A 19,592-nucleotide genomic window follows, 5' to 3' on the forward strand; every position below is an offset into this window, starting at 1 on the left:
GTCAACACTGTCCTTACTCAACCTTGGGTTCCCTATCACCAGCTTTCCTGTCCCCTTCTGCCTTCTAGTCCTTGTCCCTGGACTGCTGTGCCTCATTAGTTCCGTTTTGTTTTATGGAGCTGTCCAATCCCTGGCTGAATGGTGAACCTTGGAAGTGACTTCACCACTGAGCTAAAAGGGTGTCTGGGGGCCATACTCTCGGGGTTGATTATCTTAATATTTATCATGACAAATAGAGTATTTATTTTGCTGTCCATGCTTTCATATTTTTTAACCCTACCTATCTAGTTTAGCAGAGTATTTTTTGAAAAGTATTGTTTTAAGTTTTACTCCATATTCCTAATTTTATTATTTTTAAAAAGGAACAAAATTATCCACTGTATATGGTTTTTTTTTTTTAAACGTCTCTTTTACCTATAACAGAAGGTTATTATGAAGATGAAGTGACTTAGTATATTGGGATGTGAAAGAAGGTGTTCATATTTGTACTAACGCTTTATTACTACTTATTCTCATGAGGCTGGATTGCATACACAAAGTCAGTTTCCATTCTTATTGCTTACTTTACACATGACCTCTGCTCCCCTTTCTTGAGTTCTAGGAGTGATTTTTCAGGCAGGGCCAGGGCCCATAATTTTAATTTAGAGAGATGAAGACAGTAAGAACTGACTGCTTTTAAAATTTGAGAAAAATGTGAACCTATTTTTCATGATTAAAAATTAAAAATCAGTTTTTGAGTATACTTTCTAATTTGTCTGCAAATAAGCTTATGTAAAGTTATCCAAAAGTGCCCCAGCCCAGCTTTGCCTTAATTTGTAAATTCCACTTGTGGCGGAAAAAAAAAAAAAAAAAGTTTTTTGGACTTGCCTGTGGTGTCTGATTCATTAACTTCACTTCTTGTTTTTTTTTAAAGGATTACAGCCACATTGGTAAAAGCTTCAGTTTTGTTCCAGTACAGTCATTTCTCTTGCTCTTTCTGGCCCTTCTTGAAATTCTGAAACATTTTCTTTGTTTATGATGCCCTTACAGGAATTTGTAAGTGTCTGGGTTCGAGACCCTAGGATTCAGAAGGAGGACTTTTGGCATTCTTATATTGACTATGAGATATGTATTCATGTAAGTATACAGTCAATAGTCAGTAGAAATCATAGTAATTTTTTGTAGCATACATTTTATGAGACACTGTGATATACTTAAAATTGAAATTTGTAAAAGTTCTGTTAGTTCAAAGAACTGAATTTCAATGATTACAGCTAATGCTTATATCTTAAATGAAGTAGTAAGATGGTTCCTAAAGTTAAAAATTTTCTTTTTTAATTCCTTATTACTGTTGTTAAGATTTTGAGGTTTATTGCTTTCATGTATGAAGATGTTAACACAACTAAAATTCGTGGTTAAAGAGGATAGCTCGTTAACGGTATTTTTTTTGAATTTGTGATAGCTTATTTCTGGATAATATTGCCTGATATATCTTTAGTTTTGAGAGGATTTAGAGTTCTCTGAAAAAAAGATGTACAGTATTTTATGTATATAATCAGAAACGAAACAAATATGCAAGTAATTTGACATATTCTAGATTCTGAGTAATTAACATTGTAAGCAAATAACTGGAAATGATGTATTTTATTTGGAACTAATACTGTATCATAGTCTCTTGAACAATGTTATGTGGTATGTGACCTTCTGTGACCATTGTGAACAGGAGTCAGAGTTTTTTCTGTAAAGGGCCATATAATAAATATTTTCAGCTTTACAGACTACACAGTCTCTGTTGCAGCTACTACTCAGTTCTGCTGATGCAGGGTGAAAGCAACCATAGACAATGTATAAATGAATGAGCATGATTATGTTCCAATAAAACTTTATTTGCAAAGACAGGTGGCAGGTCAGATTTGGTCCACCATAACTTATCAGCCCCTGATCTTGGTAATAGTCACTTTTCCCATCTGATTTAGTCTAGACTTCTTTAGTCTAGAAGAACTGGCTCAGATCATATCTGTGGCTAGATAGCACAAGGGAAGTAAAATTTTAGCCATCATTTAATTAATCTCCCCATTGTAAGTAGCTAAATGGATATATTGGACACCAGCCATAAAATTTTTATTTTCTCCTTCCTTTCAAGGTTCCCCCTTTTATTTTCCACCTTTGAAAATAAGCAAAATAAAATCTCAGCTGCTTTTTAGCTGCTTGCGTTGTTGACCATTGCTAGAGTATGCTGTGTATTTTGATTTTGTGTTGATTTTACTCATAAACTCACACCAGGATGCATTCTGTGTGGAAAGTTATGAGTACATAAAGATAAGCATTTTAAATGCTTATTTCAAATGAAATTTTTTAATTGCTTCTTAACTTCTGAAAAAAAAATTGTGAATCTTTATCGTATACTTTATGGTAGGCATGAAATTTAATTATCCTAAGGGAGTTAATGAAAGTATAGATTCTTTTCTGTTACATAAATAGCATGAAGTGAATTCAGAAATCTCCATCTCAAGCCAGAAGTGATTGGTTCAACAAATATTATTTGATGGTGTTCTGGTGTTTGTCTGAAATGCTTTATAAATTGACCATGAATAAATAACAGTGAATAAATCTTGGCTTGGTGGGTAGCAGAAACAAGCAAATAAATTTAGAGGAATTTAATCAATTAGTGATCTCAGTGTACTGAAGAGGCTTCAGCTTGCTGTTGTACGGTGAAGAGTGCGTGGCTAGGCTGGAGAGTTCTAGTCTGCCTCTCTTATGTTATACCCATGGAGCTTTGAAGGTAGAGAAGCTGGTGTTTAACTTGGTTAAGTTAACCTCAAGGGAAATGATATGATGTGATTCTGAAATCTTAACACTTACTTGGAATTTTAAACTAATGGATTATAAAGCTGGATAGCCCACCATATATAACTCTCCTAAACTTGTTCTGCAAACAAAGGATTTATAGACCCTGATGTAGGTACCAGCTGAATCTCCAGTTACCGACATTCACAGTGATTCTGAACAGAGAAATTAAAGGGAGTTTAAATTGACACAGCCTGTACCCGAGGCGACAGGAGTTCCTGCAGTGGCCTGGAATTCCGTGGGGAGAGGCAGCTGAGAGGAGACCCTCCGCAGTCTTGTTAGGGCACTAATTCTGGTGTAATAGCCTGCCGGCTCAGTCTCCAAGGAGCACATTAGAGCGAGGCTTTGGACTCCACCCACAGACTGTTACTGTGCCACAAACTCCATCCTGTGTGCTTTGCTGCCATATCACCAAAGATAATGGGATTGGACTAATGGCTACTTTGGGGCAAGTCTCTTAACCTCTCTGCATCCTGAGCTTTTCTGAACTTTATAACCAGGGTACAGGGAACTGCATCATATATTTTATGTGAACAGTTTGAGAATTAATGCACATAATCACTTAGATTTCCCAAGGAAAACAACTGCCAGTAGAATAATAACAATTTGTGAAATCATACAAATCTGAGGGACAAAAAAAAAAAAAAAGGTTTCTCATTCGGCAATGTAAAGATTATGAAATAGAATTTTGAAATAAATACAGAGAATGGAGCTGCTTCTTTGTTTAAACGAGTAGACAAATATTTGCCAGTCTCTTGTTTTCCCCAGTGGAGAAGCACACCTATTTGTCAGTCTTATGTTTACCCAAAGGAAAAACACTGGTTTAGCATAGGACAAAGACTCTGTAGGTGTTTTTTTCCAAATCTGCCTTAGGGCAGCTGGAAGGAAACCAACACTTAGTAACTAATAATAATATTAATAGATAACATTTACCAGGTGCTTGTTATAGTCCTCACAATCACTCTATGAAATAGGTATGTCCTGTTTTATCCCCATTTTACCACTCAGTGTACGGTTCTTAGGTGACTTGCCTTGTAGCAGAGCCTGGGCTGAAATTTGGGGGTGCTTATCTTCTAGGTCGACCTTCCTCCTGGGGCACCACACGCTTCTAACTCGGATCAGACTCCCCTCACATCTAGTAGAGAAGGGAAATGTTCCTCTCTTGTTTAAAAATGACTTCAGGATTCCTAGTGATTTGTGTGATATCCATGATGGTCATATACAGTAGGGGACGCTTCTGTGATGTCATGTCAAGGACCATGAGAAGGTGTCGTTTATCCCCACATGCTCCTCCAACTGCATGAATGGTGTTAAAATGCAGTGGATGACTCTGAGCTCTCATCAGTCATTTATACTTTAGAATTTGTTTGTTTTTATGATCCGTTCTTGAAAGCCATTGCTAAGCTAGGTGAGCAGGAAGCTGTTTGAGGATTTAGAGAGTGGCTGGATTAGGACTAATCCACCTGCTCATTGATGTCATCCCAGCTGTCTTCAGGGCAGTTGTATGGGTGGGTTAAGGGCAAGATTTTAGAGTACTGGCATAAATGTAAATATATTTTTGATTGTTTAACTCCTATTAAAAATGAATATTGGGTCGTATAGTAAGTTATAGGAGTCCCTGGATAGCACAAACAGTTAATATGCTCAGCTGCTAACCAGAAGGTTGGTGGTTTGAGTCCACCCAGTGGTGCCTTGGAAGAAAGTCCTGGTAATCTACTTCTGAAAAATTAGCCATTGAAAACCCTATAGAGCACAGTTCTCCTCTGAGCCACATGGGGTCAACTCAACTCAACAGCAACTTGTTTGTTTTTAATATAGTGTGCTGTAGATACAAGAAAAGCATTTTTCCCTCAAGTGAGGCTGGTGTTTATTTTCCTATTTCTCTCAACAGACCAATAGCATGTGTTTTACAATGAAAACATCCTGTGTACGAAGAAGATATAGAGAATTTGTGTGGCTGAGGCAGAGACTCCAAAGCAATGCGTTGCTGGTGTAAGTGATTTAAACGGTGTATTGTGGAGACATCATTATATTCAGTAACTAAAAACTGATATGCATTAAGATAAGTTGTGAAGGGCTTTATAGGCTTTTTTCTTGATGACAGTATATAGCTTTAGTTAGTTTTGTGGTTACTACATCTGAATTTAAAATTTATCATTTGAAGTCCACCAACTTTTATGGATATTGACCATAAATAGGGCTTCAGCAATGTTAAAAGATGGGTTTTTCTTTAAGTTAATTGATAGCCTCATGCATTTATTAATAGTTGTACAATACTTATTATCAGGCAGAATTTGCTTCACTGTAACCAAACCACCCTGATTTGATCATTTAAAATTTTTTTCTTCCTCTTTCTCAAAAGACAACTGCCAGAACTTCCGTCTAAAAATCTGTTTTTCAACATGAACAATCGCCAGCATGTAGATCAGCGTCGTCAGGGTTTGGAAGATTTCCTCAGAAAGTAAGTATACTGAAATCCTTGTGGTCAGATTATAGATGTGAACAAAGTGCATTGCAAGAGTTTGGTGTCCTGATCATGTGGAGGAGACTATTACTGTGTTTGCATTGCTAATAATTGCGCTCAGATACACTCAGTTCATTTCCTATATTAGAGCACCATCTTGTGGCTCACACCATACAGTACATACTTGGGACCAAATCTAGAAAGAAAGCAATGTACTAATTGAGTCAGATAATAAATATATAGTCCTGTAAGCTGTGAAGCAGATCCAAATTACTTGGGAGTTTATCTGACAAAAGTAAAATTTGCCAGGAAACAAATATGCCTAATTAAAAAGGCACTTCTGAAAGACTGTCTTTATTTACAGCATCTAAGATTGACAGACCAAAATCAGCTCTACAGTGGGTTGCGATACCCTTCTGCGCTCCTTTCAATTAATGGTTTCACTGTACTGTTTGTAGGGAATGCTTATAAGGGAGTATTTGTTGACATTTGAATAGTCTTCTCAGTAGGTTATTAACTCTGAATTATTCTGCGATGGTGGGTATTGTGGTTAAAGCTATTTGAATTCACACTGGTATGATCTCCCTTTTATTCCACTCTTTGGAATTCTAGAATACCTGTCCCATGGGAAGTAGTACATCACCATGGTTTGCATGCAGACTCTGAGGCCCATCTGCCTGGGTTCAAATCCTGGCTCTGCCACTTACTTGCTGGAGGTTTGGGCAAGTCCTTTACCTCCTCTGTACCTGTATTTCTCTATCTGTAAAATGGAGTTAATAATAGTACCAACCTCATAAGGTTGTTGAGAAGATTAAATGAGCAGATGTGTGTAAGTCACTCACAACAGTGCCTGGCATATAGTGTGCACACTTGGAAATGGAACCATTTTCGGCTTATTTTTCTAACTTCTATTTTATAGATGAGGAAGTGGGCTGAGTCACTGCTAGTTGGTGACAGGCCCCAGTCTCCGGAACACTCTTTCTTTTTCAGGATCTGAAGTAATCTCCTTTGAGTTCACTAAATTGTACTTTAGAGCTAGCCTGAAATAATATACTGCCTTCTTCCCATGTGGCTTGCTTATAAAGGGCTTGGGTATTAAGAATGCACATGAATATTAATATTTATTGCTATTAGATTCACATAGTACCTTTCCTTTGAAGGGGTCATGGAGACATACAGAAACATCCAAGATTATAAATTGTAGGAGGATGGGGAAAGGAAAAGAAGGCAGAGGAACAAAAAAGAGGAGAAGCGACCAGAAGAACTGATTACAGTGAAACAGTAGCTGAGCCAAGTCCTTGGGAAATATGACAGTGGTATTCTTTGGGGTATCACAGGCATGAGAGAACAAAGATCCAGTCAGATTGTTTCTGCCCTTCCCCTTGGGGACAGCTCTAATTTTAATTGTTGTCTGCATGAGGCCCAGGTGGCTGATGGCCTCTCCCTTAAGATGTGGTCTCTGCAGCTCAGGTTTGCAGAGCAGCCCCTCGCTCCAGATGCTTCCCCGGGGAAGTTGCAGACTGGCCATCGCCAGTGAGGACCCGGCAGGGGATGACCAAATCCTGAAGTCCCCATCAGCATTGGGGAGCTGCTTGTCTTGTGTAGAGTAAAAAGTCGCCTTAGTTGAGGTCAAAGAACAGCATGTGTCTCTGTATTTATGTTGCTAGTTAAATGCAGGCCATGTGTTTTTGACCAGCAATCACTTCATTATTGTGAACACAACCCTTCCCTACACAGTTGATCTACCAAAATTAATGGCCCACTGTCACTCAGCTGTAGTCGGGTTATGCTGTATTAGGTTGTTCTTGCACACTACACATTTCAGTTACTTGCTGGTTGTATCCGATGCAAATGTCACAGTAGAAAGTGTCCTGGATCAGGAGCTTGAGGAGCTGGGTTCTAGGTCCCCCGTGAATCTTGGTTCCTGATTTTTTTCTAGCTACATGACCGTGGGAAAAAAATCACTTAATTCCTTTGGACCTTGCTTTTATATGAAGAATAGGATCATGTACACATGCACTGCCAACCTCATTGGGTTGTTGTGTTGTTCAAGTGATGGCTCAGAAAGGACTCTGAAAGCCATGGAGTGGTCATTCATTCAACAGATATTTATTAAGTGATTGCTCTAGGCCAGGCTCCAGGACTATAATACGGCTCAAAACAGGGAAAAATCCTCATCCTCTTGAAGCTTCCATTCTAGTAGGGAAGCACTATATATATATCCTGGGGGTTATAGGTGGCGCAAACTACTATTGACTGGAAGGTTGATGGTTCAAATCCACCCAGCAACTCTGCAGAAGAAAGGTCTGGCGATCTGCCCATTGCAGTTGAGTTAATAGTGACTCAGTGGCGACCCCGTGTGTTACAGAGTAGAACTGCTCTATTGGGTATCTTGGTGATGATCTTTACGGAAGCAGATGTCTAGGCCTTTCTCCCATGGTGCTGCTGGGTGGGTTTGAACCACTAAACTTGTAGGTTAGTAGCCAAGAACAAACTATTTGCGCCACCCAGGGACCCTTTTCTCATAAGCTTATAGCCATTGAAAACCCGTGGAGTGCAGTTCTACTCCGAAACACACAGGGTCGCCATGAGTTGAAATTGACTAGATAGCAGTGTTTTTTTTTTAATGATCAGATTATTACAATTGGATTTGGATTTATCCTCTGGAAGCCAAATCATGGGACAGACAGTGGGTTCTGTTGTGATGTTATGTGTTCCACTGTGTTATGTGACCATTTGTCTCCAAGCTAGTAAGTTTCACATGGAAAAATGAAAGCTAGTTTTTCCATGTGGTTTGAACCTGAAGGAAACAGAGTGTAATACCACATGCTTGAATTCAGGCCTGACCTGAACACTGGGCCCCTCCTGGTTCTCCCTTCTCTCCTTCCTACGCCCTTCAGATCCTGTGCATAGCTCTCCTGTTCTTTGTTCAGTTCCATGCCTCTGCCCCTGGTGTCCCCCCCGCCCCCACAACACCATCCACTTTGAGAAACTGAATGTGATATGCACCTCAGCACTGTGGTCCTGACCTCCACTTGCCATCTCTGAAGTCCAGTTGGCTACCCATTAAGTAGGGTCACCTTATCAGCAGCCTCACCCTGCTTGTTTGTAGGGTACTTGGGAACTTGGAAGGGAAGATACCATGATATTAGAACAGGAAATATGCTTGAGTTGTAGAGGTCTAGCATGCTTTGTTTTTTTTGACTTCAATTTTTATTGGAGCACATCTGTTTTGTGATGGAGTAGGGAGAACTAAGGATAAGGAGTGATGAAAATTGAGTTCTTTTTCATCCTGGCACTACTATTGACTAGCTGGAAAAAATTGCAAGTTCAGTTGAACTCTCTGAATAGTATATTCCTCATATTTAAGACACAAGGAATAAATGTGTGATAAATTATTTGTATGGTATTTAATGTTAATGAGCATTAATTTTAAACTTGCAATTCAGATTTATAGACCATTTAATATTTTATAGTCATGAATCTGTTTACCTGATTTAACTATAAACAGTCACATATTTGCATTATGTGATGGTTAAGATTGTGTGTCAACCTGGCTGGGCCATGATTCTCAGTATTTATATGAGATCATTCCCATGATTGAATATGCTGTGAGTAGCCAATCAGATGAAAGGGAGTTTCCTTGGGGGTGTGGCCTGCATCTGAATATAAGCAGACATTCTGACTTTTTGCTCACTCTGGATCCTGCGGCTGCCTCCTGTCATCTCACCTCCAGTTCTTGGGACTTGAGCTGTCAGCTTATCTGCTGAACTTGGGATTCGTCGATCTTCACAGCCTATGAGCCAGAGCCATGCTCTCCAACCTGCTGATCTTGGGCTTGCCAGCTTCTGCGGCTGCGTGAATTGGGAGTAGCCTCTACCCTGATCCACAGATTTGGGACATTCTAGCCTCTACAATCGCAAGAGCTGTTTCCTTCATATAAATCTCTCTCTATATATATTTATACACTTCACTGGTTTTGCTTCTCTAGAGAACCTAGCCTAAGACACATTATATTCCTTGTTTTGTCACTACAACAGATTAAAAAATAACTTTATTTTTCCAGTAAGAACATTCACATTTTTGATTTCTGGCATGCACTTTTAAAGTTTGACTTTTATGTAAGTTTTGAAGTTGTAAACCAAAAAGCACTATATGGTCAAACCCTTTGAAACCAAAGTACTGCTGTCTCTGTGCATACGTGTGTGTGTACAGCATAAACGTGCATGTGTGTTTTCATTTTAAAGTCATTTGTTTAAAAATAAATACTTAATAACAAAGTACATATCCAGGCAGCTCTTCATAGAAGAATTAGAAAATTGTTTCTTTGACTAAGTGCCAAGTAGGAATAATTTATGCCATATATTGAACATCTGCTATGTGCTTGGCATTTTATATGTTTAATCTCAGTACTTATAACAATCTTAGGAGTTGGGTATTACTATCTCAATTTTATAAATAGGGAAATAGTAGAAAAGATGGAGGTACCACATTATAAATAAACTAGCAAATTTATAAGTAGTAGAACTCTTAAGGAGCCCTAGTAGTTAAGAGCTTGGCTGCTAACCAAAACGTCAGTTTCAATCCACCAGCCGCTCCTTGGTAATCCTCCTGTGGGGCAATCCTACTCTGTTCTGTAGGGTCACCCTCAGTAGGAACCAACTCGGCAACAACAGGTTTTTTTTTTTTTTGGTTTATATGAGCTCTGGTGGCGTAGTTGTTAAAGCACTCAGCTGCTAACTGAAAGGCTGGTAGTGCCCACCCACCAGCCGCTCCTCAGGAGAAAGATGTGGCAGTCTGTTTCCATGAAGATTTACAGTCTTGGAAACCCCATGTGGCAGTTCTACTCTGTCCTGTAGGTTTGCTATGAGTTGGAATCAACCTGACGGCAGAGGGCTTTATGTATGTGTGTGTGTGTGAGTGAATATATATATATATATTTTTTAATAAGTCTTTGTGTTCAATAGAGGGCACCACAGCACAGATCATGAATGTCTTCAGTGAACATTTATAGATTTTATTTTTTTTCTCATGGTAAGAGGTAAACAGGCTGAGTTGAAAAACTTTTTTCTACATCAAACTGCTAATCTTCTACACATTATATACATTTGTGCATATATATCATTATATTGGGTTTAGTAGACACAGGACGTCCTCAATTAGGATTAAATGATTTTGCACAGCTATATATTTTTCTCAACTAAGCCAATATGTAATATACCTAATCAAATCATGTTGAGGAAAACCAGATCTTCAACAGTTCAGGGGAAAAACAGATTTTGTTTTGTTTAGTTTAAGGTTTTTATAGGGAAAGAAATATAAATATCTTTTCAGAAAGTCCTTTAAAATTCTAGAGGCTATTTTTCATTTCTTTTATAAAGGCTTAAAAATCATATACATTTGGTTTTATGGGTGCTTTAAAAATGACATTTTATTGACTGTTTTATAGAATACTTTTTATATTAAGTTTGAAGTTGATTTTCAGCTATTAGATTTATTTGTGGAAAATGTGGCACAAATGTGACTAAGAAAAAATAATAGGATTTAATATTACTATGGTGGCAGTCACAACACTCTGTGCTGAGCAGACGCAGTTTTTTTAAAATTGTGCTTTAGGTGAAAGCTTACAGCTCAAGTTAATTCTCATTCAAAAATTTATTCACATATTGTTCTGTGACATTGGTTGCAATCCCCACAATGTGACAGCACACTCCCCCTTTCTACCCTGGATTTCCTGTATCCATTTGTCCAGTTCCTGTCCCTTCCTGCCTCTCCTCTTCTTTTGGGCAGGAGTTGCCCATTTGGTCCCGTATATATGACTGAACATGATTGAACTAAGAAGCATGTTCCTCACATGTGTTATTGTTCATTTTATAGGCCTGCTGAATCTTTGTCTGCAAAGTAGGCTTAGGGAGTGGTTTCAGTTCTGAGTCAGCAGTGTCCAGGGACTGTAATCTCGGGGGTTCCTCCAGTCTTCGTCAGACCAGTCTAAGTCTGGTCTTTTCTACATTTTTCTCCTGCTCTGTCCGGGATGTTGTCTTGTGATCCCTGTCAGAGTGCAGAAGCACTGTTTTTGAACCCTGGGCCCCTGTGGGTGTTCAGATGTTCCCTTCCCCAGACATCTCCCTCCCTTGTGTGAATTGTGAGCTGGGTGGACTTGGCTCCCTCTCTTCAGCTGTGTGTCCTCCAGATGGCAGTATTGAGCAGAAAAGAAAGCCCTGGGAAATAATGAGTCTAATGTACAGTAAAATTGGAAATTGAATTATAGCTCAAGAAAAAGGACAGTAGCCTTGAGGTCCTGATCAACCTGGACTCTGATCACTTTTGTTTGCTGTACCCACGTGTTAGGTTACTAGCAAGTTAATAACAGCGTGTGAGCAGTTCAAGGCTCAGTAGAATTGCTTTAGACATGAAATAAAGCTAAAATGAATTTGTGTCCAATATCATTGGCATTAGTGCTCATTACTTTTGTGGTGTAATGCCTCAAACCATCTAAAATCAATTTTAAAGATTACCCATTATTTTATAAAGAAAATAAAACACATTTCCAACAGAAACAAAGCAGTAAGTATAATCCTATGAACAGTTACTTGTACTATGGCTGGCAGGAAACCACTGTCAGAAGGATACAGGAAACACTGCTCAGACTTCACAGCGAACAAAAGTTAATATTAATGAGTTGTTGCTATGTAACTCTTCTCTTAATCTGAAGTATTTAAAACAAGAGTGGTAAACATTTGGAAATGTAGCAGATAAATCTTGAAGAGTTGTAAAAGGGATTTACTACTGTACTACTTGTACTTGGTAAATTAATCTTTATCATGTGACACGGTCATCTTCTGGGAGAACCGAGGATAGAGGACATGGAGGGAGAGGGAATATTTAGCTGCTTTGCTTGAGGTTTTGCTTTGAAAAAGTGCATATGTTTTACTTTTCTTTTTATTAGGCCAATCGAGAATATTTTCTCAAACTGCATTTGTAAACTTCTTGAAGCAAAGGGGATGGCTAGATTTTGGGTTGGATACTCTGTATTTTTAGATATTTGCTTACTTGAAGAAATAACTATTTTATTTTGAAGAAAAGGATGTGGTATTCTAATGACCTTGCATTTTAAGTAAATTGATACTAGTGCCCAAAAGAAATTTACTTTTCTAATTATTTGTTTTAAAATGCAGAAAATAAGCTAAGGTTTATTTGGTATGAAATACATGATCTATATTTCATAGTTCTCTATATGATAAATCCCATGTTAGACAAAATTATGCTTGGGTTTCAGTGTTCTAGTTTTGTCCTATACATCTGGTCTTGGTGTCTTGTGTTATATCATTAATAGATTATTAAAGAAACTAAATTATCATACATCCAAACCTTTGCTAAAAAGATAAAACAAGTTTTTATTTAAATGTAAGGGTGTCCTCTGACTTGATTTCCTATTGTAAGACGTACATTTCAGGAAAAAGTACATTCACTGATAATATGAATTTGAGCATGTGTAGATTTTGCCACAGGGTAGTTTTTAATCTTCCATATGAGGTAGTTCTGATGCAGTAGTTGAAATCTGTACAATGTTTATAAACTTTGATCTTGAATGTGGGAAGGCTAGTGTGTACTTACCACAAAATCATATTTTAAATATATATATTTACTATATATATATAAACCAAACCCATTGCTGTCAAGTCGATTCCAGCTCATAGTAGCCCCAAAGGACAGAGTAGAACTGCCCCATAGGGTTTCCAAGGAGCACTTGGTAGATTCAAACTACCGACATTTTGGTTAGCAGCCAAATTCTTAACCACTATGCCACGAGGGTTTCCTATATATATACACACACGTACATATATATGTGTATATATATACACATATATATAGTAAGATGGGCTGGGATCAATTTTATTTGGTTGCTCATTTTGACAGCATAGATATGTAGTGCTGCTGAAGACTTTAGAGAAATTTCTAGTAAAACTTAGGTATAAAAAAAAAGCTACCTCTCAGTTCAGCCCTTGTAAACATGTACTTATGAATATAAGCATACTTATAAAGTTTTCAATTGTAAAACATGCTGAGAAATGTACTGGCTTTTTAAAATAAATTTTAATAGTATAGGTAGCTGAGTTTTGATGTTTAATGACAGCCTCTCCAGTAAAGATCACTGAATTGACACGCTGGTTGGCAGTAAAAGATTTTTTAAGTAGAATAAATTTCTATGACTATATAAGCAAAATATCCCCATAATTAATCCACATGGTCATAACAGATGGTTAAATGGAAGAAATGTCCTTGAAGTTATTCTTTTAACAGATGTTCTTAACTATTAGCTTCGTGTTTGTACTCACCTAAATTTCCAAATAATTGAATGAAAGTTAACATATGCTTTCATCCCTTTAATAGACACAGTCTGTAATTGATGCAGAGTTTACCACAGTAGAGAAATGACTTCAGCGGTATATTTTTAATGTATTTCTCTCTCCTACCCATCATCGTCCATCCCTGTTATTTTTGTCCATCCCGATTATTTTTCCTTTTTTCTCTTACACAGGGTCCTACAGAACGCACTTTTGCTTTCAGATAGCAGCCTTCACCTCTTCCTGCAGAGCCATCTGAATTCGGAAGACATCGAGGCGTGCGTTTCTGGTCAGACTAAATACTCTGTGGAAGAAGCAATTCACAAGTTTGCCTTGATGAACAGACGTTTCCCTGAAGAAGAGGAAGAAGGAAAAAGAGAAAACGATATAGATTATGATTCAGAAAGGTATTTCCTTGCATTTTGATTTAATATGTATTTATGTAACACATCGTGCCCATATGCATGTGTACAGATATAAATACACTTCACTTTTTTGTTGATGTAATACTAAGATAATGAAAAAATTAATTGACTGAGATTTTATTGAGCTGTGACAGCTCATCATAGTAGTCTTCACACACACCTCCACACTGAATTAATGAATGCAGTAGAAATTCAATTATCTGCATTCTGATTATGTGACTTTCATTTAGTCAGACTTGAATTATTCGCGTTTAAATTATCTAGCTAAAAAAATATCCAACTGCACTCCAAATGGCTAATTAAAAGTCCAAATTTCCTGTCTCTCTTTGTGACTGGAGATAATTAAAGTTCTCCTCTGTTACTCAGGCTTTGAGTGTGTTGTGAAAACCAATTTCCTCTTTTTATTATTTTCCCCCTCTTCTTTTCCAGTTCATCCTCTGGGCTGGGACACAGTAGTGATGACAGCGGTTCACATGGATGTAAAACAAGCACAGCTCTCCAGGAGTCCTGAAGAACAGTTCTAATATTCCTATCTCAGTAATAGCAAATTATGCCCAGTCATAGAGAAGAAAGCTTGCTAATAATATATTCTTACCTAAAGCTCACTGTCATAATATAAGGTATTTAAATTCTTAAAGATGTTGGGTTGTTTATCAGTAGTATTTTTATGTTGCCTTATTTTAGTTAAGCTGCTGTAAAAAGCTAAAAGCTTGTGAATGCAATACCAATCCTTTATAGGCAAAAATTATTGGTAAGCAAGATCCGGCCCTCAAGTGAAATGATTTATATGTTTGGAAAAAACCTAGTTGGCTTTATTGAATTTTAAAAGATAAGGTAAAAAAGAAAAGATAATAGCATTTAAAATCACGATAAAGAGTTCCTCCTTCTGTCGGTGGGGCAGTGTTATCATAAACACATTTGGTAAGCGTGTATGTTAACCACTATGGAAAGAGTATCAGCGCAGACTGCCTTTCTCAGACATGTGGTTGATATTTTGTGGATACGTGTCCTGCACTGGGAAAACACTTTGCTGCTTTTGGGTGTTTGGTTGAAATATACTAAGAGTATTTAACCTTTCCAGTATTCTCTTTCACATCTAGATGAAAAATATATCTCACGAATAGGGCCATGTTAAAATACTGTTTACATCTTAGAGAAGAAAGGAAATAGTACTAAGAATTATACTTGCAATATATAGATTCAGAAATACATTTTCATTGTCCAAAATCAGCTTAAACAAATGGTTTCTGGAAATGAATCATTTGTTTTCATTATCATTATGTAATTAGAATTACAGGTTAATGATTTATTTTCTAGCTAAATGTGCAGTTTCTTGTCACTAGGTAACTTTCAGTATCAGTAGTGGTTAACTGTTACTTTAAGTCAGAAGAAAGATCTTATAAAAATTAATAAACTTAATTTTACCAGTAAATATTCCTGTTATTTAGAAAAGGATGTTAACTTACTACTTTCAGAATTAATAATTCATTTTTAAAAGTCTTGCTTTTTATGCGTCTGCCTGAGGATTGGTATAATTTTAATAAAATGTCTTTTTTTTGTGACCCAAAGATAAGATGTCTTATTAGATAAACTACTTTGAACTTCAAATTTCAGATGAGGCAGCATTTTCTTGAGATAATTATCCAAGTTTCTTCCTTGTTGAATGGTTCAAAATATCTCTGTGAAACTAACAGGAAGATATTTTTCACGTAACTGGGATAACTTGTTGCTTTAATTAAATGTTACCTGGCCTATCTGAAGGGTAGCAGAGGCTGCTACAAAATGCAGCCTTTTCATTTTATTTTAACTAGGAGTTTAAAAGTTATTCTATTATTTAAAAGCCTTTGAAATGCTTGTAAGTAAGAACCAACAGACAAAAATTAAATTTAGAGTAAGAATGATTTCCGTAATTTCTCCTTCTTGTTGTCTTTGTTTGGTCTAAAACATTATTAAACTTTTGTAAATATTTTGATTTGATGTATCTTCGATCCTGTTACCTGAGACTCATTATTTGAATATATAGGGGGTTTTGGGGGGAGATTTAGCAATTTCTTATTATCTTGCTAACATGTAAAGTTTGCCATCCAGACTTTTAAGAATGACCTCAACCTCCTTAGCAATATGTATTTGATTTCACAATATTTGTTTTACAGCAGTTTTGAAAAAGCATGTACTGTGCCACCAACTGTCATTTATCGATGCTGTAACATGGCTGTCAGAATTGGTACTACATAATGCCTAATACTTTGGCACGTAAACATCATTAAATCATTGTTTTCACATTAAACATGAAAAAATCAACTTTGGTTTGTTGGATCACTTATTTTATACAACAGAATATATTTCTTCTGACTTAGATCTAAATCCAGTGTGTTTTTGGATTATCAGAATTGTTTTATGAAAGACTTTGGAAAATTTGGTTTAGTTTTCACTGTAGTTATACAAAATTGGAGCTTTTAGCCTCGGTTTGGTTGTTTTGGTATTTAAGCACTGGCTTCTTAAAACTGATTTCTTGCAGCTGAGATATGGTTTAGCTGAACTTCAACCTCCAGTGGTTTTCTTGCTTTTGTTCAAGTCTCTTATTTTTCTCTGGCATATTTTTATAAAGCTTTACTTTAGGAAAAGAAAATAATTACATAAGTAACTAGATAGATATTGATTAAAAAGATTTTTTTTAAATGTGACTTAAATTAAAAAATTCTAATTCTGAATGTTTTGTAATTTACATACACCAAAACTGCATTTCCCTGGCTAGTTCTGAAAGGGTAAACTGTTCACCTATAAAGCCAATTTATGTGTTTTGTTTTAAAACTGGTTTTATACATAACCCAAAGGTGTTAACAATGAAAGTCAACAACCTGTTACTTAAGCTTCTTTTAAAGTATCATTTAGAGAAAAGTGATTTAAACTGCAGCTAAAATTTCAAAATGTAAAAACTACCAAGGAAAATATACATGTTTTATCAGTAAGCAGTTATGTCTTTTAAGATTGAATGTCTTGCGGGAGCTTTTCAAGCCTAGTTCATGTTTTATTGAATAATTAAATATAAACAAGTGATATGCAGTAGTAAAGCAAAAGAATAAAATTTCGTTTATGGCTATTAAGAATTTAAACAAATTCATTTAGCTGAGCTACAATTACTATTATATCCAACAGTAAATTGGATATTGTTTTGAACTCAGTTCATGGGTTTTTTTTTTTTTCATGTCTTAAGGATTCATCATTATTGAGCTACTGTGATACAAATACGGGTTTCAGTACTTGAGCTGTAATGGAAGAGCTGTTTTCAGGAAAGGCCCTAAAATTTTAAGCCAAAATAACAAGACAAAAAGCTTATTCTGCTTCTAAATAGTCTTTCTCTCAGTATTTAAATTACTTGGTTGGTATCCTATGAATACAATGCAGCATCTTTTTAACAGAGGAAACAATTTATTTCAATACAGTTTTGTGTTTTGGGAGTATAGACCCTTTCTTACTTTGTTATATATAAGCACATTTTCAAATACAAAATGCTGTCTGAAAGAAATTATTGCAATTTGACATTCAAAGCATAGATACAACTTTCTTTGCAAATAAAGGTCATAAGAAATTAATACATTTTAATAGCGTGGAGTTCAAAAAATTTAGAAGGATATAAATAGGAAACAATTTCTTTAAAATTTGAAATATTTATAAAGGATTTTGGCTCTATTCTTTGCCATATGCATCTTACAAACGAGTCACAATTGTCCCTTTAAGTCAGACACAATTGCTCTTCAGTCTTGCTGGAAGCTTTTCTAGATCATTGTTATGAACAGTGCACTGGACACTAATTTATTTTAGCTGCTCTAATTCTGGTTAATGACCCTTTTCTCTTTCTCCAACATTCCAAAGACTTCTTTTCAAAAGATACAGAGAAAAAGAGAGAAAAAAAATTAAGCTACAATTTTCTGCTGAATTTATACTCTGGTCTAAAGATAACTATGCAAATGGCTTATGCTAAAGAGGAAAATACCCTTTCTCCCCCGACGAGAAGTGTAGATTCATCCAAAACCCCACACCGCTTGTCTTTGCTGCTAGAAGCACAGCACGGGCATAACTTGTGGTTGTGTTTTTGCTAGTTTCTTACCTCTGGGCCTTCTTTATAGCTTTGCCCCCCACCCCACTGGCGGTGGCGCTCCCGCGGCTTCACCCTCGGCCGCCTGTTGGCTGCGGCGCCTCCGCGGCTCGCGCACACTCCCTCGCGCCGCGTCCCGCACACGCGCGCTCCCGCCTCCTCCCGCCCGGGCCGCTCCGGCGGCGGCGGCAACTGGATGGCAGGTAGCGAGCCAGCGGGCCTCGGTCCAGTAACCCATGGCAACCGCCCTGGTAACCCATGGCAACTGCGCTGCGGAAAAAAAACCGAGTGGAGGGGGGCGGCGGGTAGTGAGTGGAAACAACAACCACAAAAAGACAGCGATTTACAGCGCAGACCTGCAGCGCCCCTTTCCCTTGCCCTACCTGCTTCAAATGTGGGCACCGAAAGCCCCCTTTCCAGCGTTAAAATGACAACTCTGGGCTTGAGGAATATAATAAAATAATAATGCAGAGAGGCCTCGGATAGTGGGTTTGGTGCGAGAGAGAGCTCTGAATACCGATGACCCTCCTGGCCTTCAGGCTTAATCCTGTTCAGGGCCTCGCTGGGTTTGTGCACGCGCGTGGCCCGGGGACCCCAGTAGCTCAGGTGGGTTTTCGGGACAGCTGGGTCAGGGTCCGCCGCGTTGGAGCCGCCCCTGTCAGCGGCGGCGGCGGCGTTGGTGTTTCCCAGTCTAGGGCTAGACACGAGTCTTTGTTCTGCGGATGCTCGCGCGGCGCTGCGACCCCAGCGCCCCGCCGCTGGCCCGAGACGGCGACGACGCGCCGCCCGGGCCTGGGTGTGGCCGTGACCTGCAGGCTCTCCTGGAGAGCCCCGGGGTGCAGCGGGGCTGGGGCAAACCCTGATCGTTCCAGAAGTTTTTATTCGCATATGCATCGCCTACACAAGTTAATCTCTTTTTCTTTAAGTCTCCCCAAGACCCTAAAACCCGTCCGTTGGGCACGCCGTCGCATTAACCTGCCCCCCCTCCCGTCTGGGGAGGGAGGGGACAGTCGCGCCTGGTGGCGGGACTGGGCCGCCGGGGAAGAAGCGCGTGCCTCCCCCAGAAACAGCCCTGAGTCAAGGGTTAATGATGGAGGGAGCAAGGAGAGATCCGCCCCACCCCATTAGACTAGGGCCGCAGGAACAGGGCCGCGTGCTTTGCCCGGGAAAAAGAAGCGCGCGGCAGGGTCGCACAGCGCGTGCACGGCTGCCGGCAGACAGAGGGGGGCGCTGCCGGGCCGGCGCGGCCGCAGCCGTCTGTCGGAGAACGTGTCTCCTTGCGTCTGGCTAGTTGTCTGCGTCGTGGGATGGTGGTAGAGCCCCCAAGTGGAAGGAACCTGAGTCCTGATAGATTTGTCTGTGCTTTGGAGCATCCCTTGCTCGCCTGTGTATTCGCAGAACCCCAAGCCCGCAATCGTGCAACCCCTGGAGCTGTC

General features: G+C 38.5%; 1 protein-coding gene and 1 long non-coding RNA gene across 7 annotated transcripts in view; one reads left to right on the top strand and one right to left on the bottom strand.

Moving 5' to 3' along the window:
- Window positions 1-16,361, top strand: part of SNX10 (sorting nexin 10) — a 112,837-nt gene extending 96,476 nt beyond the window's left edge. For all 6 annotated transcript variants that reach the window (XM_023732350.1, XM_023732349.1, XM_004377473.2 and 3 more), the window contains 5 exons: window positions 1,030-1,116; window positions 4,718-4,818; window positions 5,189-5,287; window positions 13,830-14,042; window positions 14,490-16,361. In XM_023732350.1, the coding sequence (XP_023588118.1) occupies window positions 1,030-1,116; window positions 4,718-4,818; window positions 5,189-5,287; window positions 13,830-14,042; window positions 14,490-14,571 (582 nt within the window). In that variant the 3' untranslated portion in view covers window positions 14,572-16,361. The remainder of the gene's footprint in view (window positions 1-1,029; window positions 1,117-4,717; window positions 4,819-5,188; window positions 5,288-13,829; window positions 14,043-14,489) is intronic.
- On the bottom strand, window positions 14,028-18,352 carry LOC111820788 (uncharacterized). Its single transcript, XR_002824300.1, has 2 exons — window positions 18,169-18,352; window positions 14,028-14,567 (listed from the first exon to the last, which is right to left on the bottom strand). It is a non-coding gene; the product is annotated as an uncharacterized LOC111820788 (long non-coding RNA).
- Window positions 18,353-19,592: the final 1,240 nt, after the last annotated feature.

This window comes from Trichechus manatus, unplaced genomic scaffold (assembly GCF_000243295.1).
Source record: "Trichechus manatus latirostris isolate Lorelei unplaced genomic scaffold, TriManLat1.0 scaffold00050, whole genome shotgun sequence".
In the NCBI taxonomy this organism is placed as follows: Eukaryota; Metazoa; Chordata; class Mammalia; order Sirenia; family Trichechidae; genus Trichechus; species Trichechus manatus.